A 27,938-nucleotide genomic window follows, 5' to 3' on the forward strand; every position below is an offset into this window, starting at 1 on the left:
ATGTAAACTTCTGACCCACTGGGAATGTGATGAAAGAAAGTAAAGCTGACTTAAATCATTCTCTACTATTATTCTGACATTTCACATTCTTAAAATAAAGTGGTGATCCTAACTGACCTAAGACAGGGAATTTTTACTAGTATTAAATGTCTGTAATTGTGAAAAACTGAGTTGTAATTGTGAAAAACTGAGTTGAAATGTATTTGGTTAAGGTGTTTGTAAACTTCCGACTTCAACTGTAGCTATAGTCTGTGATTATGGAGTTTGGATGCACTGACCTTTTGGGCTGGTTTCATGGTGATGTAAGATGACTTTTCTGATGACTGATTGTGGTGTGGAAAAATCAATAAACTTTTCTTGTTTGGGCCTTCCGAGTGGCACAGCGGTCTAAGGCACTGCACTGCATCGCAGTGCTTGAGGCGTCATACAGACCCGGGTTCGATCCCAGGCTGTGTTACAGCCGGCCGTGACCGGGGGACCCATAAGGCGGTGCACAATTTGGGCCAGCATCATCCGGGTTAGAGGAGGGTTTGGCCGGCCGGGATTTACTAGTCCCATCATGCTCTAGTGACTCCTTGTGGCAGGCTGGGAGCCTGCAAGCTGACCTCGGTTGCCAACTGGACGGTGTTTCCTTCCTTTCCCGAGTCCATATGGGAGTTGCAGGGTTGGGACAAGACTGTATCTACCAATTGGCTATCATGAAAAAGGGGTAGAAGTACCAAAAATAAACCACTTTTCTTGTTTGTCTGAAACAAGGCTTATTTTGATTAGTCGCGGGTCAGACAAACTGATCCAAACATGGGGATAACCTTGTACCTAAGGGGACAAGAAGCTTTAGTCCTTGACCAAATTGGCAAAACACAATCTTCTCTTCCAGCGCTAATGACGATGGAGTATTGATATACCCTACCTAAGAGAACATACAATTATAGTAAAGCAAAAAAAGTGATCATCCAACTCAATGACTAATGTTGTGGTATTTATTTGATGAATTGACATTCAATACAACAGACCTGTTGAAAATGTGCAAGTCACATGTTGAATTTCAATTAATTTCCTGAGTTGACTGAGCTGAAATGGTATATTCCAAACTTAATATCACCCTAATTGACAGCCTACATTTCGTAAGTATGACTGAGCCCCCTCCCGTAACTGTTGCTAACATAACTCTCCATCCACTGTTTGATGCCAGTTGGTCCTGGTGTTAGGTGACCTGCACATCCCCCACCGATGCAACACCCTACCAGCCAAGTTCAAGAAGCTGCTAGTGCCAGGCAAAATCCAGCACATCCTCTGTACAGGCAACCTTTGCACCAAGGAGAGCTATGACTACCTGAAGACCCTGGCTGGGGATGTACACATCGTCAGGGGAGACTTTGATGAGGTTTTTGTATCTGCTTCCCTTCTGCTTTATTACATGATCCATTATCTTTAAACGTATATGTAATCCTTTAATGGGTTAGAACAGTGGATGAACTGTAGTGTGTTGTTGGCCTTCTCTGCCCTACAGAACCTGAACTACCCGGAGCAGAAGGTGGTGACAGTAGGTCAGTTTAAGATCGGCCTGATCCATGGGCACCAGGTGATCCCCTGGGGGGACATGGCAAGCCTGGCCCTGCTGCAGAGGCAGCTCGACGTCGACATCCTCATCTCTGGACACACGCACAAGTTCGAGGCCTTCGAAAACGAGAACAAGTTCTACATCAACCCCGGCTCAGCAACTGGAGCCTACAACGCACTGGAAAGGTAATGGCGGCATTTTTACACATTAAGCCGTTCATATATTTATTGGGTCATTTAGCAGGTGACTTGGTAAGTTGCTAACCGCTAGCATTAAACTGATAAGCCTTCCTCTCTTTTGTTTGGTTTCTCCTCAGCAACATCATCCCGTCCTTTGTATTGATGGACATCCAAGCATCCACAGTGGTGACGTACGTCTACCAGCTCATCGGAGATGACGTAAAAGTGGAGAGGATTGAGTACAAGAAATCCTAAAACCAGGGCTGAAGTAGGGGGTTCTGTTGTTCACTAAGTGTATCGTTTCATTCCTTTCTACCTGCAGCTCCAACTATGTCACCACTAATGCTTGACTTGGGCAGAAGCTAACTGGAGCTGAGTATCTGCACCTCAAATGTTCTACTGCTTGAGCTCCTGTTCCTCTTATAGAATAATAGCGCCAAAGTATTGTGGAGCTCCTGCACCTAAATATAAACAGTACCAGCACACAAAATGAGTACTGGAACCTATTTCAGTCCAAGTCAAGCACTGGTCACCACAATGCTAATGCTGTACCATAACTGTGTTTGCCACTTAACTCTATAAAGAAATGCATAAAATTGTTTATTTCATCAGCATTTGCTTGTGTTCGACCCACCATCTGGTGTCTGTAGAGAATGCAATAAGGTCACGAGTTTGCGTAATGTCATTCAAATAAATATTTTAAATTTTACGTATTGGGATGTAAAATGTCCTGTAAGTACGTGTAACTCCATGGCCTTTATCTTCCTGTAGTGGGCGTTCTCTCACTCATTTTTTCCCCCCACAATAAAAATCCCATTTCACTTTCAGCCACTTGTTGTTATTAAATTGTAAGACTAACCCCTATAGAAAATGTCACTACATGTAAAAACACCGTGACAACAAATGAGCGTTGCTGTCATGTATCTGATAAGTTAGTGAATAAGTCATCACCCCCATGAACAGTGAGCTCATGCATTCACTCATCTCCTCTAACTCCAGGTCATCTTCCCACTGGTTGAACCCTGATGACAAAGGCATAGATGTAAACATGGCAAAATTTAGGTTAGAACAAAAATTGTGCAATACTGAAGCTTCAATAACTGCCCTGAGCGCTTTCAAACATGCAGTGCCTTCGGAAAGTATTCAGACCCCTTGACTTTTTCCACATTTTGTTACATTACAGCCTTATTCTAAAATGGATTAAATGACCAAATTTCCCCAGCAATCTACACACAATACCCCATAATGACAAAGCAAAAAGTTATTTTTTGAAATTTAGCAAATGTATTAAAAACATACCTTATTTACATAAGTATTAAGACCCTTTGCTATGAGACTTGAAATTGAGCTCAGGTGCATCCTGTTTCCATTGATCATCCTTGATATGATTCTACAACTTGATTGGAGTCCACCTGTGGTAAATTCAATTGATTGGACATGATTTGGAAAGGCACATGCCTTCCTATTTAAGGTCCCACAGTTGACAGTGCATTTCAGAGCAAAAACCAAGCCGTGAGGTCGAAGGAAATGTCCGTAGAGCGCCGAGACAGGATTGTGTCGAGGTACAGATCGAGTCTCACAGCAAAGGGTCTGAATACTTATGTAAATAAGGTATAATGAAACTGTCTCATGAGGACCGCCACAGGAAAGGCAGACCAAGAGTTACCTCTGCTGCAGGGGATAAGTTCGTTAGTTACCAGCTTCAGAAATTGCCGCCCAAATAACTGCTTCACAGAGTTCAAGTAACAGACACATCTCAACATCAACTGTTCAGAGGAGACTGCGTGAATCAGGCCTTCATGGTCGAATTGCTGCAAGAAACCACTACTAAAAGACACCAATAAAAAGAAGAGACTTGCTTGGGCCAAGAAACACGAGCAATGGACATTAGACCGGTGGAAATCTGTCCTTTGGTCTGATGAGTCCAAATTTGAGATTTGTCTTTGTGAGACGCAGAGTAGGTGAATGGATGATCTCCGCATGTGTGGTTCCCACCGTGAAGCATGGAGGAGGAGATGTGATGGTGCTTTTCTGGTGACAATGTCAGTGATTTATTTAGAATTTAAGGCACACTTAACCAGCATGGCTACCACAGCGATACACCATCCATTTTGGTTTGCACTTAAGTGGGAATATCACTAGGTTTTCATCAGGACAATGACCCAACACTCCTCGAGGCTGTAACAAAGATGGACAAATCCTTGAATGAGTTGTGTCCAAACTTTTGACTGGTTCTGTGTGTATATATACTTAACAAAATAATTAAACAAAACATGCAACAATTTCAAATATTTTACTGAGTTACAGCTCATTTGAGGAAATCAGTCAATTGAAATAAATTCATTAGGCCCTAATCTATGGATTTCACATGATTGGGAATACAGATATCACAGATACCTTAAAAGAACTCACAATGGGCTTCTGGCTCTCTTCACGAATTGCCATCGATAAAATGCAATTGCGTTTGTTGTCTGTAGCTTATGCCTGCCCATAACCCCGTTACTGGCTCAAATAGCCAACCAATCAGCCTGTTACCAACCCTTAGTAAACTTCTGGAAACTATTGTGTTTGACCAGATACAATTCTAATTTAAAGTAAACAAATTGACAACAGACTTTCAGCACGCTTATAAGGAAGGACATTCAACAAGCACAGCACTTACACAAATGATTGATGATTGGCTGAGAGAAATTGATACGTTTGTGGAGGCTGTTTTGTTAGACTTCAGTGGGGCTTTTGACATTATTGATCATAGTCTGCTGCTGGAAAAACTTGTGTTATGGCTTTACACCCCCTGCTATATTGTGGATAAAGAGTTACTTGTCTAACAGACCAAAGAGGGTGTTCTTTAATGGATTCCTCTCCAAAATATTCCAGGTGGAATCAGGAATTCCCCAGGGTAGCTGACTTTTTTCAATCTTTATTAACTACATGCCAATGGCTTTGAGCAAAGCCAGTGTGTCTATGTATGCGGATGACTCAACACTATACACGTCAGCTACTACAGCAACTGAAATGACTGCAGCACTTAACAAATAGCTGCAGTTAGTTTCAGAATGGGTGGCAAGGAATAAGTTAGTCCTAAATATTTCTAAAACTAAAAGCATTGTATTTGGGATAAATCCTTCACTAAACCCTAAACCTTAACTAAATCTCGTAATGAATAATGTGGAAATTGAGCAAGTTGAGGTGACTAAACTGCTTGGAGTAACCCTGGATTGTAAACAGTCATGCTCAAAACATATTGATACAACAGTAGCTAAGATGGGGAGAAGTCTGTCCATAATAAAGTGCTGCTCTGCCTTCTTAACAACACTATCAACAAGGCAGGTCCAACAAGTGTCGCACGCACCTAGACTACTGTTCAGTCGTGTGGTCAGGTGCCACAAAGAGGGACTTAGGAAAATTACAATTGGCTCAGAACAGGGCAGCACGGCTGGCCCTTAAAAGTACACGGAGAGCTAACATTAATGAAATGCATGTCAATCTCTCATGGCTCAAAGTGGAAGAGAGATTGACTTACTCACTACTTGTTTTTGTAAGAAATGTTGACAAGCTGAGTGTACCGAGCTGTCTGTTTAGACTACTAGCACACAGCCCCAGACACCCATGCATACCCCACAAGACATGCCATCAGAGGTCTCTTCACAAGTCCAGAACAGACTATGGGAGGCGCACAGTACTACACAGAGCCATAACTACATGGAACTCTATTCCGCATCAGGTAACTGATGCAAGCAGTAGAATCAGATTATTATTTTTTTAAACAGGTAACAATACACCTTATGGAATAGCGGGGACTGTGAAGAGAGACACAAATCTACAGAAACACGCATACGCACACAAGCGCTAGCACACACACTCTTCACACACGTATATTGTAATATTGTTGTATGGTGGTATTATCAATCAATCAATTACATTTATTTATAAAGCCCTTCTTATATCAGCTGATTTTTTTTATTTATTTCACCTTTATTTAACCAGGTAGGCAAGTTGAGAACAAGTTCTCATTTACAATTGCGACCTGGCCAAGATAAAGCAAAGCAGTTCGACAACATACAAAAACAGAGTTACACATGGAGTAAAACAACATACAATCAATGATACAGTAGACAAAAAATAAGACCCACTATATATATATAAGACTATATACAATGTGAGCAAATGATGTGAGATAAGGGAGGTAAAGGCAAAAAAAGGCCATGGTGGCAAAGTAAATAAAGTATAGCAAGTAAAACACTGGAATGGTAGAATTATAATTTGAAGAAAGTTCAAAGTTAAAATATAAATAATATGGTGCAAAGGAGCAAAATAATAAATAAAATAAATAAATACAGTAGGGGAAGAGGTAGTAGTTTGGACTAAATTATAGTTGGGCTATGTACAGGTGCAGTGATCTGGGAGCTGCTCTGATAGCTGGTGCTTAAAGCTAGTGAGGGAGATAAGTGTTTCCAGTTTCAGAGATTTTGTAGTTCGTTCCAGTCATTGGCAGCAGAGAACTGGAAGGAGAGACGACCAAAGGAGGAGTTGGCTTTAGGGGTGACTAGAGAGATATACCTGCTGGAGCGCGTGCTACAGGTGGGTGCTGCTATGGTGACCAGTGAGCGGAGATAAGGGGGGACTTTACCTAGCAGGGTCTTGTAGATGACCTGGAGCCAATGTGTTTGGCGACGATTATGAAGCGAAGGCCAGCCAACGAGAGCGTACAGGTCGCAGTGGTGGGTAGTATATGGGGCTTTGGTGACAAAACGGATGGCACTGTGATAGACTGCATCCAGCTTGTTGAGTAGGGTATTGGAGGCTATTTTGTAAATGACATCGCCGAAGTCGAGGATTGGTAGGATGGTCAGTTTTACGAGGGTATGTTTGGCAGCATGAGTGAAGGATGCTTTGTTGCGAAATAGGAAGCCAATTCTAGATTTAACTTTGGATTGGAGATGATTGATGTGAGTCTGGAAGGAGAGTTTACAGTCTAACCAGACACCTAGGTATTTGTAGTTATCCACAAATTCTAAGTCACAAAGTGCTGTACAGAAACCCAGCCTTAAACCCCAAACAGCAAGCAATGCAGGTGTAGAAGCATGGTGGCTAGGAAAAACTCCCTAGAAAGGCCGGAACCTAGGAAGAAACCTAGAGGAACCAGACTATGAGGGGTGGCCAGTCCTCTTCTCGCTGTGCCGGGTATTATACATTTTGTATTGTAGATGTGTATTAATGTTATGGTGTACTGTTTTATTTTTTGTTTTATATGTAATGTAAGTGCCTTAATGTGTTTGAACCCCAGGAAGAGTAATGGGGATCCCTAATAAGTACAAATACAAATACCATAACCCCACCATGGGTCACTCTGTTCACAACGTTGACATCAGCAAACCACTGACCAGTCAGGTCAAGAGTCTGGTGAGGACGATGAGCACGCAGATGAGCTTTCCTGAGACGGTTTCTGACAGTTTGTACAAAACTGCAGTTTCATCAGCTGTCCGGGTTGCTGGTCTCAGACGATCTCGCAGGTAAAGAAACCGGATATGGAGTTCCTGGGCTGGCGTGGTTACACATGGTCTGTGGTTCAAATCAAATCAAACCTTATTTGTCACATGGGCCAAATACAACAAGTGTAGACTTAACCGTGAAATGCTTACTTACAAGCTGTTAACCAACAGTGTAGTTCAAGAAGAGCTAAGAAAATATTTACCAAGTAGACTAAAATAAAAAGTAATAATAAAAAGGTAACACAATAAGAATAACAATAATGAGGTTATACAGTGAGGGAAAAAAGTATTTGATCCCCTGCTGATTTTGTACATTTGCCCACTGACAAAGAAGCGTCTGACCTCTGTGATTGCCAACAAGGGTTTTGCCACCAAGTACTAAGTCATGTTTTGCAGAGGGGTCAAATATTTATTTCCCTCATTAAAATGCAAATCAATTTATAACATTTTTGACATGCGTTTTTTCTGGATTTTTTTGTTGATATTCTGTTCAAATAAACCTACCATTAAAATTATAAACCGATCATTTCTTTGTCAGTGGGCAAACGTACAAAATCATCAGGGGATCGGGCACCGGTACCGAGTCAGTGTGCGGGGGTGCAGGTTAGGTGAGGTAATTTGTATATGTAGGTGGGGGTGAAGTGACTATGCATGACAATAAACAGTGAGTAGCAGCAGTGTACAAAAGGGAGGGGGGGGGGGAATGTAAATTTTCCAGTGGCGATTTTATTAATTGTTCAGCAGTCTTATGGCTTGGGGGTAGAAGTTGTTGAGGAGCATCTTGGTCCTAGACTTGGCGCTCCAGTACCGCTTGCCGTGCAGTAGCAGAGAAAACAGTCTATAACTTGGGTGACTGGAGTCTCTGACAATTTTATGGGCTTTCCTCTGACACCGCCTAATATATAGGTCCTGGATGGCAGGAAGCTTAGCCCCAGTGATGTACTGTGCTGTTCGCACTACCCTCTGTAGTGCCTTACGGTCAGATGCCGAGAAGTTACCATACCAGGCTGTGATGCAACCGGTCAGGATGCTCTTGATGGTGCAGCTGTAGAACCTTTTGAGGATCTGGGGACCCATGCCAAATCTTTTCAGTCTTCTGAGGGGGAAAAGGTTTTGTCGTGCCCTCTTCACGACTGTCTTGGTATACTATGATAGTTTGTTGGTGATGTGGACACCAAGGAACTTGAAATTCTCGACCCACTCCACTACAGCCCCGTCGATGTTAACGGGGGCCTGTTTGGCCCACCTTTTCCTGTAGTCCACGATCAGCTCTTTAGTCTTGCTCACATTGAGGGAGAGGTTGTTGTCCTGGCTCCACACTGGCAGTTCTTTGACCTCTTCCCTATAGGCCGTCTCATCGTTGTCGGTGATCAGGCCTACAACTGTTGTGTCGTCAGCAAACTTAATGATGGTGTTGGAGTCGTGTTTGGCCACGCAGTCATGGGCGAACAGGTAATAGAGAAGGGGACTAAGTACACAACCCAGAGGGGCCCCAGTGTTAAGGATCAGCGTGGCAGACGTGTTGTTGCCTACTCTTACCACCTGGAGGCGGCCCTTCAGGAAGTCCAGGATCCAGTTGCAGAGGGAGGTGTTTAGTCCCAGAGTCCTTAGCTTAGTGATGAGCTTCGTGGGCACTATGGTGTTGAACGCTGAGCTGTAGTCAATGAACAGCATTCCCACATAGGTGTTCCTTTTGTCCAGGTGAGAAAGGGCAGTGTGGAGTGCGATTGAGATTGCATCATCTGTGGATCTGTTGGGGCGGTATGCGAATTGGAGTGGGTCTAGGGTGTCCGGGAGGATGCTGTTGATGTGAGCCATGACCAGCCTTTCAAAACACTACATGGCTGCCAACGTGAGTACCACGGGGCGGTAATCATTTAGGCAGGTTACCTTCGCTTCCTTGGGCACAGGTACTATGGTGGTCTGCTTGAAACATGTAGGTATTACAGACTCGGTCAGGGAGACTTGCCAGTTGGTCTGTGCATGCTTTAAGTACACATCCTGGTAATCCGTCTGGCCCAGCGACTTTGTGAATGTTGACCTGTTTAAAGGTTTTGTTCACACTGGCTACCGAGAGCGTTATCACACAGTCATCCAGAACAGCTGGTGCTCTCGTGTATGCTTCAGTGTTGCTTGCCTCGAAGCGAGCATAAAAGGCATTTAGCTTGTCTGGTAGGCTCACGTCACTGGGCAGCTCGCATCTGGGTTTTCCTTTGTAGGAAAATAGTTTATAATAGTTTTCAAGCCTTGCCACATCCAATGAGCTTCACAGCTGGTGTAGTAGGATTGAATCTTAATCCTGTATTGATGCTTTGCTTGTTTGATGGTTAGTCTGAGGGCATAGCGGCATTTCTTATAAGCGCCGGATTAGTCCTCGCTCCTTGAAAGCGGCAGCTCTAGCCTTTAGCTCGATGCGGATGTTGCCTGTAATCCATAGCTTTTGGTTGGGATATGTACGTACAGTTACTGTGTATGCACTTTGTCGATGCACTTATTGATGAAGCCAATCAATGCCATTGGATGAATCCCGGGGTGGCAGGTAGCCTAGGGGTTAGAGCATTGGACTAGTAACCGAAAGGTTGCAAAATCAAATCCCAGACCTGACAAGGTAAAACATAAATAAATAATAAATACAAAATCTGTCGTTCTGTCCCTGAACAAGGCAGTTAATCCACTGTTCCTAGGCTGTCATTGAAAATAAGAATTTGTTTTTAACTGACTTGCCTAGTTAAATAAAAGTACAATTAAAATTAAATGAATTCCAGTCTGTGTTAGCAAAACAGTCCTGTGTTGTAGCAATCTAAAATAACATTTGATTTGTCCTAAGCACCAGGTACACCTGTGTAATGATCTTGACGTTTAATCAGCTTCTTGATATGCCACACTGTCAGGTGGATGGCAAAGGAGAAATGCTCACTGACAGGGATGTAAACAAACTTCTGCACAAAATGTTTGTGTATATGGCACATTTCTGGGATGTTTTATTTCAGCTCATGAAACATGGGACCAACACTACATGTTGCGTTTATATTTAGATATCGGCGCGCAGGTGAAATTGTTAAGGTTTTATTGGTGGACTTCATCCAAAAAGGTATCCAGTGTGTATCACAACCGGCCGTGATTGGGAGTCCCATAGAGCGGCGCACAATTGGCCCAGCGTCGTCCGGGTTTGGCCGGTGTAGGCCGTCATTGTCAATACGAATTTGTTCTTATTAACTGACTTGCCTAGTTAAATAAACGTTACATAAAAAAAGTAAAAGTTGTATTGTCGCTACAGAAGGCACAATTGTTTGTGCGCATGCGTGAAAATATACCGCTCGTCCTGGTTCGAACGATAGCTTTTGTCCCGAGACGATACCCGTAGTTAGTGAAAGTTTTCTGTCCGCGAACGTGTTGGCTGTGCATTTACTCGCCGTCATTGTTTTGCAATATTAGTCTTGAAGAATTAAGCGACACTTCATTTCAGTCCATGCGGTTTTCGGGATAGGATAGCAGAAATGCCTCGTTATGCTCAACTGGTGATGGGCCCCGCGGGAAGTGGAAAGGTAGCTACTAGATTATAGCTACGTTAGCTAAGTAACGTTATTTATCCACACAGCCTGTTGTGCTGAAATGCTACCGTTATTTTCAGTGGGTAGGTGTTTGTTGGTTGTTCCATGTCGATTCCAAAATGTAGCAAAATGAGCAGGGCTAGGCTAGGTTTTACTATTAATACCAATTCACATATTATTAACATATCTAGCGATACCACTTGCTAGATTGTTAGTGGGCTAGCTAACAGAGTTGCAACCAATTTTTTATATATACACTAATGATTGCAACTTCAAGGTCTAAACTACTACAGGCACTGCCATTGTCATTTCAGAAATGCAAATCTAGCACTTTAATAACGTGGTTGTACTGTAGCTGTTACTTGATGTATCCTATTCACTGTTCTCATATCATCATGTATGTTTTTGCCACTGAAATATAAAGTCAGCTGTGGTTTGTATATATCTCCTCAGAGTACCTACTGCTCTACACTGATCCAGCATGCAGAAGCCATAAACCGCTCTGTACAGGTGGTCAACCTAGACCCAGCCGCAGAACACTTTGATTACCCAGTCATGGCAGGTAAGAAAACCCATCTCTTAGGAGTTCTGATACTGTGGTAGTCCTGTTTCTCTAACATTAAGTGGCACTAATGGCTGTTTTCCTACCCTCAGATATCCGGGAGCTCATCATGGTGGATGACGTGATGGAGGATGAGTCACTGAGGTTTGGCCCAAATGGAGGGCTGGTGTTCTGCATGGAGTACTTTGCCAACAACTTTGACTGGCTGGAGGAGAGCCTGGGTCACGTGGAGGACGACTACATACTGTTTGACTGTCCTGGTAAGGTGCTTTTCATAGAGGAGGGCAAGGAACGTGACCTGGATGATGATGATGATGATGATGGAGATTAAGTGAATAATATGGATCTGATTTTGATGTTGACCATGATGACGATGATGGTGATGGCGGTTGAGAAGTTTGTGCTGAAGGCGATGTGGTGAGAATGGTATTGATGACGATGATGACGGTGTTAGTGATGTCTGCAGGTCAAATCGAGCTCTACACACACCTCCCTGTGATGAGGCAGCTGGTAGAGCAGCTCCAGCAGTGGGAATTCCGTGTCTGCGGCGTCTTCCTGGTGGACTCACAGTTCATGGTGGAGACCTTCAAGGTAATATGTCCTCTGCTAACTCATCTTATTTCCAATCCCATGCTGTCTTTTATACAGTTGTTATAATATGCTATAACAGTTGTATTTTAAGTTCATTGCAAAGCAATTGTCTCAAAAACCCAGTTCATCTCTGGTATCATGGCTGCGTTGAGTGCCATGGTGTCCTTGGAGATCCCAACCGTCAACATCATGACCAAAATGGACCTGCTCAGTCCCAAGGCCAAGAAGGAAATAGAAAAGTAGGTGTCCGAATTTTGGAATTCCTCCTTTTTATGTGTATCTGTTGCTGTGGTCTATGTCCATCTGGTTTTATGTCTGTGTGTGTGTTTGGCTCTGAATGCATCCTATGCACAAGCTTAGCGGATCTGTATTGGCTGGCACTGACATCCCGCTCTCGCCATGCAGGTACCTGGACCCTGACATGTACTCAATGATGGAGGACAACTCTGTCACCATTAGGAGCAAGAAGTTCAAGAAGCTGACCAAAGCCATCTGTGGTTTGGTAAGTTTTATTGTAATTAATTGCATTGTCTGAAAGCTTTCAAAATACACTGAAAACATCCTAAAATACGTCTATACAGCTAAAAACAACAATGCAATGTAAAAACAAGTTGACATTGAGGTTAAAGAAAGTATGCTTTCTCAATTTGCCTAATTTTGCTAATCGTTCCTTTCGACAAAATCAAGACGGCAAGGGTCTTGTAACGTTTTTTGTATGAAAAATCTTCAATTACAGCTTAATTTGAGCAAATTCAGAATTGACAAATAATAATAATAATTTAGTGGGTAATTGGTCCTATTTCACACGTACAATCGTGCTATTAACTCGATTCAATGTTTTTATCGTTTGACAGCCCTATGCCGTACACAACCGTGCATAGAGAGAATGCAGCACTGATGTCCATAAATAAGTCATGATCCCTAGTTTGTGTTTTCTAGATTGATGACTACAGCATGGTGAGATTCCTGCCTTTTGATCGCACAGACGAGGAAGGTATCAACATAGTGCTTCAGCACATCGACTTTTCCATACAGTACGGAGAAGACTTGGAGTTCAAAGAGCCAAAGGTAAATACAAGACAAATCCACTACTTTGTGGACTGAAATGTATGCTTAGCCCTAGAGGTTAGTAGAGCAGACTAACTCTAATCCTGTTTTGGGAAATAATGTACTAAGTTACTAAGTCGACTCTCCAACTAACCAAAACCTTTCACTCGCTCTCCTTTTTTCTCTCTCCTAAGGAGCCTGACGAGGAGCCAGACAACACAAATTATGATGATTTCTTCCAGGACAAAGAGGACTGAGATTATATACATTACAAAATATTAAGTGCACCTGACAGACTGACCAGGTGAATCCAGGCGAAAGCTATGATCCTTTATTGATGTCACTTAAATTAGTGTAGATGAAGGGGAGGAGTCAGGTAATAGAAGGATTTTTAAGCCTTGAGATAATTGAGACATGGATTGTGTGTGTGCCATTCAGAGGGTGAATGGGCAAGAAAACACATTTTAAGTGCCTTTGAATGGGGTATGGTAGTAGGTGCCAGGCGCACCGGTTTGTGTCAAGAACTGAAACGCTGCTGGGTTTTTCACACTCAACAGTTTCCCATGTGTATCGATAATGGTCCTCCACCCAATGACATCCAGCCAACTTGACACAATGGTGGGAAGCATTGGAGTCAACATGAGCCAGCATCCCTGTGGAACGCTTTTGAGTCCATGCCCCAACGAATTGAGTCTGTTCTGAGGGCAAAAGGGGGGTGCAACTCAATATTAGGAAGGTGTTCTCAATTTCACCCAATCCCTCCCCATCCCTGTCTGTGAAGCACCACCACGTGACCTGTTGATTTTTGACTGTAAGCAGAATTTAATGGAAATTAAGAACGTTTCTTGTTGAATATCTGGATTATGTTTTTGTAATTGTAAAAAAATGACTTAAATGTAAATGTAATTAAACTATTGTAAAACAACGTTCTGACATTCATTGCGATGAAAATGTTGATCAATTGCGCAACCTTGTGGTCATTCATATAGTACACACCGCGTCTCTATTCGTTGGTCTATTTCCTGTCAAGTCTGTTGGGTGGGACAGGCGGAAGCAGCAGCACTAGTAGTAGCAGTAGTGTCCTGACAAACGCTTACATTTTTAGTTTGCTGAGGCTGAAAGATTACATTAATCTCTCAAAATGCCGGTAAGTAAATACAATATTATGACCACCTCTTAAATGTGTTCGCTGGAATGTAATTATTTGTATCTTCCTCAATCTGTATCGACTGTAGCATTTTCTAATTAGCTAACGTTAGTCATTTCAGTCTAACAATAATGTTTTGGATCACCCAAAATAACGTGGCAACGAAATTGTAAAAATATTGCTTGGTATTAGTCTGTAGTTGCCAATTGAATGAAAACCGGTAAAATAGAGACATGTTAATTTATGCAGCCAATGGAGTTAGTAGTTTGGTGGGTTTAGCTGCTAGCTACTCTGCTAGTTTAGTAACTATAGCTCTGACCGCTATCCAGTAGAGTGCTGTCGTTCTCATTTTGTCAGAAAGATAATCTCATGTTCATCATTATATATGTATCAACTGTTTCATTTTCCTTTGCAGGCGTACCACTCTGGCTTGATGGATGGGGACACCAAGATGGTGGGGAACATGGCTATGCTGCCACTAAAAACCCAATTCAAGGGCCCTGCAGCGAAAGAGAGTATGTTTCAGCTAGCATATTTAACAATTTATTGACAAACTTTAAAGAGCTGGTGTTAACATTCTTCCCTAATTTACCATACTCCATCCATGGGGTTTAGAAAATAGCCTACAAGAATGTACAAAGTTATTGTGTGATATGAACAAGTTTTAGATATCCTACTTATAATCCTACTCTATTTTCAACTCGTCTTTGTTGTTTCAGCCAAAGATTCAGACATCATTGAGGAGGCCATCTACTATTTCAAAGCTAATGTCTTCTTTAAGAATTATGAAATCAAGGTACGGCAACATTGAAATGTGCAATTTTGTTTAACATAATGGCGACTGTTAAAAATGGAACTGGTCATCTGCTATTTATGGAATGCTGTCTGAGTATAATAGAGTAGACTACATGTTATAAGGAAGTTCATGTTTTTACAGTACCTCCCCTCTTTCTACAGTGGTTTGGCCTGTGGTATCCCGCGTGCCCTAGCCTGCTTCTCTGAATATTTCCCTTGGCAATAGTCTTCTCATAGCTCTGTTAGCAGCGCTTAGTTAGGCAGTGACTGAAACTAGGATCTGCTCTCATACACCCACAAGGAGTACTCAAACTTTTTGATAGCAAATTCAACAGGGACCCTTCATAATCGGAACATAACTCGAGCGAATATAAGGAGTTTTACTATGACTTCGGAACATTTTAAAAGCACACCTTTTGCCATAGAGAACGTTTTGCAAATTTCCTGCAATTCTACTAATTTTGTCATGGAGCAGAAAGAAAACTTTACTGTTTTATAAAATAAACAAATATTGGCAGAATAAAAAGTATCAAATGTATAATTGGAGTACTGTAGTGGATACCAATATCCCTGTGAGCCTCCTAGGCCCATGTTGCCCAGGGTTAAAGGGATTCTCCAGTACTTTTGTATACTTTCTAGGCAGTAGTTCTGAAAGTAGCGCCCACAAGCTACAAGTGGAGGAAAATTACAAGTACATATTGTATTTGATTCAGTCAATGGTTTCTTTTAATTTTGATAAGAGATTAAAACGTAATGAATTGAAGGTTATTTGCTGACATAACAATATTGGGGTGTGATAGGGTCATGAGGAAAATGGGGTCCCTCAGAAATTCTGTCAGGGAAAAGTGGTCTCAAGCTGAAAGTTTGAAAACCATTGCTCTAAACTTATTCCACGGATCCCTTGGATTTTGTTTTAGTAATATTTTGTAAATATAAAAAAGTATTTTGAGAGTCTGTGAACCCCTGCCCGAGACAACCCTGGACACAGCATGTTGACATTAGACAACAGATACAGTATTCTCATTACTATGGACTTAAGTCTGTCGCTCACAAGGCTTGGTGTATCATTGGAGTTATTTTCTCCCCAGAACGAGGCAGACAGGACACTGATCTACGTCACCCTGTACATTTCTGAATGCCTGAAGAAGCTACAGAAGGTAACAAAATCAAATTGTTTGCCAACAGGCTTTTCTAATAAAGTAAATCGCTATTGATTCCAAATGACCCCCTCCCTTAGTGATATGGAATGTTGGGTCCTCTGAACAATTCAAAGACATGATTTGTTTTGTATGGTGAACTCCCCTCCTGAATTCTTATGTTTATTTGCAGTGCAGCTCCAGGGGTCAGGGAGAGAAGGAGATGTACACCCTGGGCATCACCAACTTCCCCATCCCTGGAGAACCTGGTTTCCCTCTCAACGCCATGTATGCAAAGCCCAGCAACAAGCAGGAAGAAGGTAAGGAACTACAGTAATAACATTTCATCTTTTCAGTAACACTATTGAGTAGACTGATAGAGATGCCACACTAACAGTACATTAGTGTTTTAGGCTGCATTGTATATTATTCAGTAATACCAGCAGTTGTGATTTACGTTTGGTCAAGATCTGTTTTATGTGGACCCTTTTGCAACAGCTAATGGGGATCCTAATTAAATACCCCCGTGGTTTTTCCTGATCAGAGACCATGAGGGCGTACCTGCAGCAGATCCGCCAGGAGACGGGGCTGAGGCTGTGTGACCGTGTGTTTGATCCCCAGACAGACAAACCCAGCAAGGTGAGACATCCGACCGCTCCTGTCACTATTTGTTTTTTAATGGATTGATGGACTAACCCTGACTGTGACCTCTTTTTCAGTGGTGGGTGTGCTTTGTTAAGAAACAGTTCATGAACAAAAGCCTGTCAGCTCCTGGACAGTAGACAACTCAGGACTAAACTAGTGCAAGGCAGATGGATTTTTGTTTTGTTTTTGTGCCTCCATTTGTGTGGCTAAGATGATTTTATACTGAAGAGTACATGGACATACATACTGTTGTCAGGTGGCTTCTTTGATCATGTTAAGCGATTGGTTAATGCAATAAAACAATTATGAAAACATGTCTCGGTTGGTCTCTTACACAATCAAGAAGTGGTTACGTTGTCAAACATGAAGATATTACTGTTTTAAAAACTTTATTGGGCTCAAGTTAAACAAGGTGGGTGTAAAAACCTGTGATTTCACAACTCATGCCAGTCTTCACTCCACACAGGTGAATAGGTATTACTATCAGTTAAACTATTGAGCTACAAGTCTTATTGCTTGTTCTAACAATCCATCACCACTTTCATTATTTTGATTCTTTGCATTGCATGAATAACTTGCGTAACACTCAAGCATCTCGTGGATAGAAATTGTGCTGTTGCAAAGGGCTAGTGTAATCTGCTTCCACAGGAGAAAATGGCAATACTGGTGTGGACATTCAACCAAAACTGGCATCGCCTTATTCACATCCTTGAGACTACACAAACTACTTTTAAACAAAAGACAACCATCTGAAAAGTGATTACCTTTCTTTCTGTAGATGTTAACAGGTGACCAAAGGTTAAATAATTACAAGGATAGACGTAAAGGAAAAATGACACAGAACACACGTCCCTGAAAAATATCCTACAAAGGAAATCAAGACTAACAGCAAGGAAAATCAAGTACATGAAGGGGAAAACCAAAAGACATAACTTGAGATCTGATATACAGTACATAATATTTACATATACAATTAGAGCTGAGATCTTTATTACAAAAAATATTATATTTTCCTCATGCTAATATTCTTAGGTTTGTTTATCCCCCAAAAATTATTGATCAAAAATTGAAGAAAACAGACATCACTGGAGACAGTTTCCTTAGATTACAGGGAAACAACTTAAGGCAGCAGAGTGTATTAACCCTTTTGAGAGAAAGGACTTTGCAGAACACTTTGGAAGGAATGGGCTTCCATAGGTAAAGAACGGGGGCAACGAAAGCCATTGTTGGTTGGTATCTCTTCAATGACCACAATTGCTCCAAACTCCAATTGCATAAGAGACAAGTCAAAAGTAGATGGCTCAGTGGCAGGTTGAAAATAAAGAATAAGCTCTTCAAAACAAAAACATGCATCTTGAGTTGTCATAATTATTTAAATAAATAAGTCTAAGGTGAAAACTGGGCAATAACCACGAGGGGATGTTTTTTCCTCCACATAGAAGAAATGAGACAACCCTATTTACACAACTAAAGAAAAAGGGCTGGCTTTTTATTCCACATCTTCCTAAGAGCAGAGCACTGGTGCAAAAGTCTTTATTGAAGAGTGACATGATCCATCTCCCGATGTTAAAATTCTAGCTAAAAAAAAAAATAAAAAAGTTAGCTTGCAGACAAAATATAAATCAAGGGAAACGAGAATGAAAGCAGCATCAAGACTGATAGGGAAACAAACAATGGAAGATGTACTATCCAGCCAAGGCACTGAATGGGTCTCAATTTGTGCAACGTGAGTGTGAGATTCTAGCTGAGCGCTGTGTGGATCCAGAAAGGTACTCACTGGGTGTGTGGCAATGGTGGGGGAGGGGGCCTAGTCAAACGCCATCTCCTGACTCTTTCGTACACAGCGAGCCACCTTCCTCTTGAACTCTCCGCAAGGATCCTCTCTCCATTCTTTCTGCAGGGCACAACACAACTGTACATTAAAAACCCGAGCTTCGCAAGCACTACGATCAACTAAACTGGTGGATAATCCCTCACTACTATCAAAAATGTTGTTCTACAAAAACAAGTCAAAAACTATATGAGCACTGACATTTCACTCGTTTCTGTAAATTCGTTTTGAGGCCATAAAAACAAGAAAATAACAGCACCATCGTTTCAGCTTTTTCTCATTGAATTACAACGTCTGCGAGGGTATATGTCTGGGACTTACGGCTGCGTCCACGTTGGCGGGTGAGTCGCCGTTCGGGTCGGCCAGCATGGAGATGACACTGATCATGATGGTCTCTACAGTGTGGATGGGCAGCCAGCGCTCCTCAGGCTTCTCATAGCCAAACTTGTCCTCTCCGGGCTCGTGCAGGATGGAGATACACACGTCACCATTCTTTGCAACTGAAAGAGAGGAGTACAGGAATCCTAAATTGCTGACCAGCTGAGTAACACACAGGTCTTTAGTCCTCAGCTGTGTAGCACATGGAACAAAACTGAAGATCTTCAACTCAAATGTCAAATCCATTTTTCTGTATGGATCTGAAACATGGAGAACACTTTGAACAAACTAAAGTAATTCATTAACCACTGTTTCAGATGGTGTCTGGCCAGTAGACTCCCAGAATACATCAGCAACATCAGGCTGTGGAAAATTACAAAACAAGACCCAATAGGAAGCACAATGAGAGAAGGAAGTGGAGCGGGATAGGACACACTAAGAAGAAACAAATCAATCACAAAACAGGCTCCAACATGGAACCCACAAGGCAAACACAAAAGAGGAAGGCCTAGAACCACCTGGAGATTAAGCACAGAGCAGGAGATGAAGGCAGGAGGTGTGCCATGGCAAGGCCTAGAGTAAATAGCACAGAAAGGGATGAAGGCGATTCATCAATGAAACCACTTACCATTGGGATGCCATATTTCTGTGATGAACTTCATCTTCGGAGGCCTATGTGGGTAGTCATGGGGAAAGGTCAGGTAGGCTTTAAAGAAACCACCCTCGCTGTAAAGAGACAAGATGAGAAAATGAGTGTCACTCATATAGGAGATGCTAAGTGCCCGTCACTATTTACCACAGACACAAAGTAAACCCCGCCTATTTATACAATTCCTCTTCTTAAAAAAGCCCCCCCCCCCCCCACCCCCAGAGGAAGTTGCCACCACCATTTCATTTCCTGTCCTAGAGATGACATGCACATTTAGGTTCTACCTCCGAAGAATGACGAAGTCTACTTATACATATTCATGACTTGGGAGTGGGAATTTCCACATGGAGTTGATAAACATCAACAAATAGGCCACTGACATCTGTCAGTGTAGCTAGCTAGCATGCTAACCTTATCTAGCTAGCTATCTTATTAACCTTATCTAACTAGCTAATGTTGTGTTATGTTTTTTTTACTACACTTTATTCTAAATATTAGTCAGCTGCCTCTATGTCTGGTCCTGGAGCTGTATTTGTCATAAGCTTTGATTTAGGGAAAACTTTGCCACAGATGGAAACCACTGGCTTATCTCTGACTTCGCCACCTATTGTCATCTCCAAAGTTTTGGCATATTCCATAAATTGCGGCCGCGAATCCACCATAGAAACAGTTTGAGGAGATTAAGATGAGGCTCTGGTAACATAGATAATAGGGTTGAATGGCAGGTACCGGTTACACAGATTTACCACCCAAAATCAGTCCCTTTCCCCGGGATAAATAACTGCGAGAAACTGGTAAATGATAAAAAAAATATTTATATGAACAGCATGGGGTGAAATGGAACTTAAATTATATGCGATGTCTAAATCTGGCTTCTCTACGGCCTCTGCATGATAAATCACAGCTGAGGGTGGGGACAGACAGCCCATCTCAGTATGGAGCGCAGTTCACAATGCATGGAGACCTATCATCTCATCATGGTAACGGTTTTTTATTGTGATTGGTAGGCCTATATTTTCTGCAACATAGTCTATGCTACAGTAATATAAAGACCAAATGCGCGTCTAATTTACCCATCTCCATCTGGCTTTTGAGGGTCACCTTGTTTTTGTTTTTTTGTAAAGATAATTACTTTTGCAGCGTTTTAAAACAGCCCATCACTCGAATATAGTTGCTTTAAATCTGTGCACGTGCGAGCACGCTCTCCTAGCCTACCTCTTAAGGTAATAAACTCAATGCAGTATTAGCCTTACATTTAGCTAATTAAAAGATGGGTTATGCATAATAACCTAATTTATAGCCTCTGTCTCTTGCGCTATACGCAAGTGCCTGTGATCTGCTGGTCTCTCCTTAAAAAACACCCCTTACCTCAGAGTCCCATGCAGAACTAACTAGACTAGAATAGCTTGCTGGACATTTGTTTTTGGTATAACTTATACCAATAAGCTATTCGAAGAGGGACGCAATCTCTTTTTTGCTGAATGTTAAATACAGCAGCCAATAAAGCTCACGGGTAGTATGAAAGAAGAGTGAACGCACGGTAAGCTATAGCAGTTATTTATTCAGACCCATAACCATTCAATCTGGAAGAGAAGTGAAAGCCTCCTGCATCGAAATTCTAGTCCTATATTATTCAAGGATGTCATTAGAATGAAGATAAATGAAATAAGTTGTCCTTAACTGTTGAAAGTGAGGAAGGAATGAAGCAACAAGAGAGAGAAAGAGGAGGTAGGCTAATAACCTTAGGGGAAACATTATGAAAGGTATACATACAGTGCATTCGGAAAGTATTCAGACCCCTTGACTTTTTACAGATTTTGTTACGTTACAGCCTTATTCTAAAATGTATTAAATAAACTGAAATAGCACATTCACATAAGTATTCAGACCCCTTACTCAGTACTTTGTTGAAGCACCTTTGGCAGCGATTACAGCCTTGAGTCTTCTTGGGTATGACACGACAAGCTTGGCACACCTGTGTTTGAGGAGTTTCTCCCATTCTTCTCTGCAGATCCTATCGAGCTCTGTCAGGTTAGTTGGGGAGCATCGCTGCACAGCTATTTTCAGGTCTCTCCAGAGATGTTAGATCGGGTTCAAGTCCGGGATCTGGCTGGGCCACTCAAGGACATTCAAAGACTTGTCCCGAAGCCACTCCTGCGTTGTCTTGGCTGTGTACTTAAGGTCGTTGTCTTGTTGGAAGGTGAACCTTCGCCCAAGTCTGGGTTCTGAGTGCTCTGGAGCAGGTTTTCATCAATGATCTCTGTACTTTGCTCCGTTCATCTTTGCCTCGATCTTGACCAGTCTCCCAGTCCCTGCCACTGAAATACATCCTCACAGCCTGATGCTGCCCACCACCATGCTTCAAAGTAGGGATGGTGCCTGGTTTCCTCCAGACGTGATGCTTGGCATTCAGGCCAAAGAGTTCAACCTTGGTTTCATCAGACCAGAGAATCTTGTTTCTCAAGGTATGAGTCCTTCAGGTGCCTTTTGGCAAACTCCAAGCAGGCTGTCATGTGCCTTTTACTGAGGAGTGGCTTTCATCTGGCCACGCTACCATAAAGGCCTGATTGGTGTAGTGCTACAGAGATGGCTGTCCTTCTGGAAGGTTCTCCCGTCTCCACAGAGGAACTCTGGAGCTCTGTCAGAGTGACCATCGAGTTCTTGGTCACCTCCCTGACCAAGACCCTTCTCCCCTGATTGTTCAGTTTGACTGGGCGGTCAGGTCTAGGAAGAGTCTTGGTGGTTCCAAACTTCTTCCATTTAAGAATGGAGGCCAATGTGTTCTTGGGGACCTTCAATGCTGCAGAAATGTTTTGGTACCCTTACCCAGACCTGTGCCGCGACACAATCCTGTCTCGAAGCTCTACGGACAATTCCTTCGACCTCATGGCTTGGTTTTATCTCTGACATGCACTGTCAACTGTGGGACCTTATATAGACAGGTGTGTGCCTTTCCAAATCATGTCCAATCAATTTAATTTACCACAGGTGGACACCAATCAAGTTGTAGAAACATGTCAAGGTTGATCAATGGAAACAGGATGCACCTGAGCTCAATTTCAAATCTCATAGCAAAGGGTCTGAATATGTAAATAAGTTGGGGTATTGTGTGTAGATTGATGAGGAACTTATTTTATTTAATCCATTTTAGAGTAAGGCTGTAAGGTAACAAAATGTGGAAAAAGTGAAGGGGTCTGAAAACGTTCTGTACAATGCCCTGTACACCAACTTTTTAAAGGGCTGGTAGTAAGTTCAGAATTCTATCACCTGAAGCATGTGGCAGAATCATGTAAACACGTGCACAAGCTCAGCAAGTATGCATGCCTAGTGCATGTATTTTTCATCTTTCACCAATGCAATTCAACGTGGGGTCTCCAGGCTATGCCTTCAACAAACAGCAGATGTGTAAAACACTCACAATAATGTATCTTGAGGGCCAATAACAACCACCTCCCACTGATGGATGTTATCATCGTCTATGAGACCGGCAGAAAATCCCTCCACTGGGTTCTTGTTGAGCTCTAAAAGGAGTAAACAAACACGCGGACATTATTACCCAATACCCACCCCTGGAAGTCTGATCTACTTGATGCCATGTCATGTCATGCGTGTTGTCAAGCTTTTCATAAACGTCAAGTCTAGAATTCAGCTAACGGACCAGTTAAAATGAACATTTAATGTTATTTAGCTTGAGGAAATGATCTTGACGTGTGGCTACGATGACATAAATGGCACACTTCTACAAGTCTTAGCTAGCGAACAATACGTTACCACCAGTGTTGTGTTTTGCTAGCGAGTTACCTAGCTTGGTTAACTCGCTAGCAAAATGGTATGTCATACGTTAACTAGCTAGCTAAACATACTTCAGCTGGGAATTTGCATTGCGTACTAGCCGTAGCTACGTTGACATTTAAATACAAGTAAAACAAACATTATTTGATTACAAGCTAGCCAAGTAACAGGTAACTACTACACTTGTTCAACTCGGCTTAATTTAGCTAACGTTAGCTTACCTGCCAGTTGTTTTCGAAGCAACAGTGATGATTGATCGGTCATTTTATGTGGATTAGCCTACCTATAAAGACAACGACCTGAACTGCCGCTAACATAAAATATAACAGAACAAAGAATTGGAGAGAGAGAGAGAGACCTAGCTAGCTCGTTACCGATGTTTCAGCAAGGCCTTATTGGTTGATCGTTTCACACAGAGAGGTACAGCTTCCTACAGCTAGGCTAGCAAAATCCCGATACACCGCATGCGCCCTACTCGTCGAGAGAGGGAGGTGCAAGCCTACATCAGGGTTACCCAACCGTGCGAGTGATTTTATTTGGCCTAACATTTTCTGAGCAAAACGAATTGTTTATGATTTGGTTTATTGTTGTACATAAGACTGTAAAAACACACGCAAAGAATCTCCAAGTGATTTTAATGTTGTAAATCGGTTCCAAAGTATTCCCACACCTAATGGAGATATACACCGAGTGCACTAAACATTAGGAACACCTTCCTAATATTGAGTTCACCATCACCTTTGCCCTCAGAACAGCTTTAATTCGTTGGGGGCATGGACTTTACAAGGTGTCGAAAGCGTTCCATAGGCCCATGTTGACTCCAATGCACTTGTGTCAGGTTGGCTGGATGTCCTTTGGGTGGTGGAGTAGAGGTTGACACAGGGGTGAAAATTCATTACTGTCCTGTCAATTGTTTTCCTGTTCTGTCCTGATCCTGCAACATTTCTATAACACCAGAACCTTCTTGTTCCTTCCTGATAAAAACCAATCCAGTCCCATCCCGTGCTCATTTTTGCATGTAGAAATATGTAGGCTGTGTTTGTTTAGGAAGTATTTAAAATAATTTCAGTAATGCCATATGCGACTGTGATATGTGGTTGTCTCACCTATTTTAGTTAAATGCACTGACTCTAGGTCTAAGTCACTCTGGATAAGAGGGTATTCTACACTGAACAAAAATATAAACACAACATGTAAAGTGTTGGTCCCACATTTCATGAGCTGGAATAAAAAATCCCAGAAATTGAGAAGTATTTCTGTCCTTAATAAAACACTGTTGTGGGGAAAAACTCATTCTGATTGGCTGGACCTGGCTCCCCAGTAGGTGGGCCTGGCTACAAAGTGGGTGGGCCTATACCCTCCAAGGCCCACCCATGGCTGCATCCATGCCGAGTCATGTGAAATCAATAGATTAGGGCCTAATGGATTTATTTCAATTGACGGATTTCCCTATATGAACTGTAACTCAGTCAAATCTTTGAAATTGTTGTATGTTCTCGTAACATTTTTGGTCAGTATAAATTACCTAAATGTATATCGATTAAGGCTGGATGAGGACAGAGACCCCAGCAGGATGGTCTGCTCAGCACAGCACTGGCATAAATCTGTAGCCTACAGCTGATTATTGCCACATATGAACATTTACAACACATTAACATTTACAACATGAACATAAAAAATACATATGTCAGTCTGGTTTTATTTCACTCTTCACCTCAGATGGCACGGATTTAGTTAAATATGCGAACAATTGGGCTTGCTATGCCGCTTCAGGACGCTTTTCCCCCAGTTGTAGCCTATTTGATCATGTGTGGAGCAACCAATAATGCTCCACACATTACATATTTCCGCCCCAAAAACGTATTTTATACTGTACTGCCTGTTCCTTTAGACCAGGGTTCTCCAACTGGCAGCCCACGGGCTGAATTTGGCCCACGGGTAATTTTATTTGGCCCCTCAAGTTTTCTGGGCAAAACAAAACAAACGTATTTTTTTTTATAATAAAATAAAATGGTAGACAGAAAGGACTGTTAAAACACCAGCTCCAAGGGATTTTAATTTAGGAAATCTCTTCCAAAGTATTCCCACACATAAGAGAGATATATGTGATCGTATACAAATGTAAGCAAGATTTATCTGTTTGGACTTCTTGTGGTCAATTCTGTCTACAAATTATTTTTAAATATGTTCCGGCCCCCTGACCATCCGCTCAAGAAAAAAAATGGCCCGCGGCTGAATGTAGTTGATGATCCCTGCTGTAGACTGTTGATCCTGTTCCCATGTTAGTCTCTATGGTGGACCATTCTTGATACACACAGGAAACGGTTGAGCATGAAAATCCCAGCAGCATTGCAGTTCATGACACAAACCTGTGCGCCTGGCACCCACTATCATACCCCGTTCAAAGGCATTTACATTTTTGTCTGGCCCATTCAACCTCTGAGTGGCACACATACACAATCCATGTCTCAATTGTCTCAAGGCTTAAAAATCCTTCTTTAACCGGTCTCCTCCCATTCATCTACACAAGAGCTCTTTAACCCTGTTCCTGGAGAGCTACTGTCCTGTAGGTTTTCATTCCAACCCTAATCTAGTACACCTGTATATAGCCTCGTTGCTGTTATTTTATTGTTTTATTGTTGCTCTTTTAATTTTATTGATGCTCTTTAATTATTTATTTCATTCTATATATATATATATATATATATATATATATATATATATATATATATATACTGCTCAAAAAAATAAAGGGAACACTTAAACAACACATCCTAGATCTGAATGAAAGAAATAATCTTATGAAATACTTTTTTCTTTACATAGTTAAATGTGCTGACAACAAAATCACACAAAAATAATCAATGGAAATCCAATTTATCAACCCATGGAGGTCTGGATTTGGAGTCACACTCAAAATTAAAGTGGAAAACCACACTACAGGCTGATCCAACTTTGATGTAATGTCCTTAAAACAAGTCAAAATGAGGCTCCGTAGTGTGTGTGGCCTCCACGTGCCTGTATGACCTCCCTACAATGCCTGGGCATGCTCCTGATGAGGTGGCGGATGGTCTCCTGAGGGATCTCCTCCCAGACCTGGACTAAAGCATCCGCCAACTCCTGGACAGTCTGTGGTGCAACGTGGCGTTGGTGGATGGAGCGAGACATGATGTCCCAGATGTGCTCAATTGGATTCAGATCTGGGGAACGGACGGGCCAGTCCATAGCATCAATGCCTTCCTCTTGCAGCAACTGCTGACACACTCCAGCCACATGAGGTCTAGCATTGTCTTGCATTAGGAGGAACCCATGGCCAACCGCACCAGCATATGGTCTCACAAGGGGTCTGAGGATCTCATCTCGGTACCTAATGGCAGTCAGGCTACCTCTGGCGAGCACATGGAGGGCTGTGCGGCCCCCCAAAGAAATGCCACCCCACACCATGACTGACCCACTGCCAAACCGGTCATGCTGGAGGATGTTGCAGGCAGCAGAACGTTCTCCACGGCGTCTCCAGACTCTGTCACGTCTGTCACGTGCTCAGTGTGAACCTGCTTGCATCTGTGAAGAGCACAGGGCGCCAGTGGCGAATTTTCCAATCTTGGTGTTCTCTGGCAAATGCCAAACGTCCTGCACGGTGTTGGGCTGTAAGCACAACCCCCATCTGTGGACGTCGGGCCCTCATACCACCCTCATGGAGTCTGTTTCTGACCGTTTGAGCAGACACATGCACATTTGTGGCCTGCTGGAGGTCATTTTGCAGGGCTCTGGCAGTGCTTCTCCTGCTCCTCCTTGCACAAAGGCGGAGGTAGCGGTCCTGCTGCTGGGTTGTTGCCCTCCTACGGCTTCCTCCACGCCTCCTGATGTACTGGCCTGTCTCCTGGTAGCGCCTCCATGCTCTGGACACTACGCTGACAGACACAGCAAACCTTCTTGCCACAGCTCGCATTGATGTGCCATCCTGGATGAGCTGCACTACCTGAGCCACTTGTGTGGGTTGTAGACTCCGTCTCATGCTACCATTAGAGTGAAAGCACCACCAGCATTCAAAAGTGACCAAAACATCAGCCAGGAAGCATAGGAACTGAGAAGTGGTCTGTGGTCCCCACCTGCAGAACCACTCCTTTATTGGGGGTGTCTTGCTAATTGCCTATAATTTCCACCTGTTGTCTATTCCATTTACACAACAGCATGTGAAATGTATTGTCAATCACTGTTGCTTCCTAAGTGGACAGTTTGATTTCACAGAAGTGTGATTGACTTGGAGTTACATTGTGTTGTTTAAGTGTTCCCTTTATTTTTTTGAGCAGTGTATATATATAATGATTTTTTTACTTCAGTTTATTTCAGTAAATACTTTGTTAACACTTATTTTTCTTAAAACTGCATTGTTGGTTAAGGGCTTGTAAGTAAGCATTTCACTGTAAAATCTACACCTGTTGTATTCTGTTGTAACCCACAGGAGGGTAGCTCTCCAGCAACAGGGCTGTAGAGCCCTGAGCTACACTGATTAAAGTGGATTTAAAAAATGACATCAATAAGGGATTATTGCTTTCACCTGGATTCAGTGGTAGAAAAAGTA

The 27,938-nt window shown here is 42.3% G+C and overlaps 4 protein-coding genes across 6 annotated transcripts; 3 read left to right on the plus strand and 1 right to left on the minus strand.

Moving 5' to 3' along the window:
* Positions 1-740: 740 nt before the first annotated feature.
* On the plus strand, positions 741-2,567 carry LOC100194715 (vacuolar protein sorting-associated protein 29). Its single transcript, NM_001139760.1, is given in 2 exon segments — positions 741-1,746; positions 1,878-2,567. Coding segments are annotated over 2 exon segments (393 nt in total). The 5' UTR covers positions 741-1,471; the 3' UTR covers positions 1,996-2,567.
* An 8,025-nt stretch (positions 2,568-10,592) lies between these two features.
* On the plus strand, positions 10,593-13,908 carry LOC106563155 (GPN-loop GTPase 3). 2 transcript variants are annotated; one of them, XM_014128419.3, is made up of 8 exons: positions 10,593-10,777; positions 11,237-11,345; positions 11,438-11,605; positions 11,812-11,936; positions 12,060-12,175; positions 12,342-12,438; positions 12,876-13,004; positions 13,178-13,908. In XM_014128419.3, the coding sequence occupies exons 1-8, from the start codon at positions 10,730-10,732 to the stop codon at positions 13,238-13,240; spliced, it is 855 nt and encodes a 284-aa protein (XP_013983894.1). In that variant the 5' UTR covers positions 10,593-10,729; the 3' UTR covers positions 13,241-13,908. The 2 variants fall into 2 exon arrangements, with proteins under 2 accessions (XP_013983894.1, XP_082814268.1); XM_082958142.1 differs by having other exon boundaries at positions 10,597-10,866.
* A 67-nt stretch (positions 13,909-13,975) lies between these two features.
* On the plus strand, positions 13,976-17,020 carry LOC106563156 (actin-related protein 2/3 complex subunit 3-B). Its single transcript, XM_014128421.2, has 7 exons — positions 13,976-14,130; positions 14,546-14,645; positions 14,850-14,926; positions 16,014-16,082; positions 16,255-16,381; positions 16,606-16,700; positions 16,781-17,020. The coding sequence occupies exons 1-7, from the start codon at positions 14,125-14,127 to the stop codon at positions 16,841-16,843; spliced, it is 537 nt and encodes a 178-aa protein (XP_013983896.1). The 5' UTR covers positions 13,976-14,124; the 3' UTR covers positions 16,844-17,020.
* Positions 17,021-17,078: 58 nt separating this feature from the next.
* On the minus strand, positions 17,079-23,844 carry ube2g1 (ubiquitin-conjugating enzyme E2G 1 (UBC7 homolog, yeast)). Of its 2 annotated transcripts, none has more exons than NM_001139625.1 (6): positions 23,578-23,749; positions 22,983-23,085; positions 19,544-19,641; positions 18,859-19,037; positions 18,484-18,600; positions 17,079-18,284 (listed from the first exon to the last, which is right to left on the minus strand). In NM_001139625.1, the coding sequence occupies exons 1-5, from the start codon at positions 23,618-23,620 to the stop codon at positions 18,514-18,516; spliced, it is 510 nt and encodes a 169-aa protein (NP_001133097.1). In that variant the 5' UTR covers positions 23,621-23,749; the 3' UTR covers positions 17,079-18,284; positions 18,484-18,513. The 2 variants fall into 2 exon arrangements, with proteins under 2 accessions (NP_001133097.1, XP_013983889.1); XM_014128414.3 differs by having other exon boundaries at positions 17,680-18,280; positions 23,578-23,844.
* Between the last annotated feature and the right edge of the window lie 4,094 nt (positions 23,845-27,938).

Source organism: Salmo salar, chromosome 11 (genome assembly GCF_965601325.2).
Source record: "Salmo salar chromosome 11, fSalSal1, whole genome shotgun sequence".
In the NCBI taxonomy this organism is placed as follows: Eukaryota; Metazoa; Chordata; class Actinopteri; order Salmoniformes; family Salmonidae; genus Salmo; species Salmo salar.

What these genes read in the sequence shown, in the direction of transcription:
- LOC106563155 (XM_014128419.3), top strand. Translation starts at nt 10,730, where the DNA reads ATGCCTCGTTATGCTCAACTGGTGATGGGCCCCGCGGGAAGTGGAAAG. An exon ending in GCCCCGCGGGAAGTGGAAAG is followed by an intron (nt 10,778 to 11,236) that starts GTAGCTACTAGA and finishes ATATCTCCTCAG; the next exon opens with AGTACCTACTGCTCTACACT. An exon ending in GCCAAGAAGGAAATAGAAAA is followed by an intron (nt 12,176 to 12,341) that starts GTAGGTGTCCGA and finishes CTCGCCATGCAG; the next exon opens with GTACCTGGACCCTGACATGT.
- LOC106563156 (XM_014128421.2), top strand. An exon ending in GCCTGAAGAAGCTACAGAAG is followed by an intron (nt 16,083 to 16,254) that starts GTAACAAAATCA and finishes GTTTATTTGCAG; the next exon opens with TGCAGCTCCAGGGGTCAGGG. An exon ending in AGACAGACAAACCCAGCAAG is followed by an intron (nt 16,701 to 16,780) that starts GTGAGACATCCG and finishes CCTCTTTTTCAG; the next exon opens with TGGTGGGTGTGCTTTGTTAA.
- ube2g1 (NM_001139625.1), bottom strand. Translation starts at nt 23,620, where the DNA reads ATGACCGATCAATCATCACTGTTGCTTCGAAAACAACTGGCAG. An exon ending in GCTTCGAAAACAACTGGCAG is followed by an intron (nt 23,086 to 23,577) that starts GTAAGCTAACGT and finishes TACTCCTTTTAG; the next exon opens with AGCTCAACAAGAACCCAGTG. An exon ending in CCGCCAACGTGGACGCAGCC is followed by an intron (nt 18,601 to 18,858) that starts GTAAGTCCCAGA and finishes TGTGCCCTGCAG; the next exon opens with AAAGAATGGAGAGAGGATCC.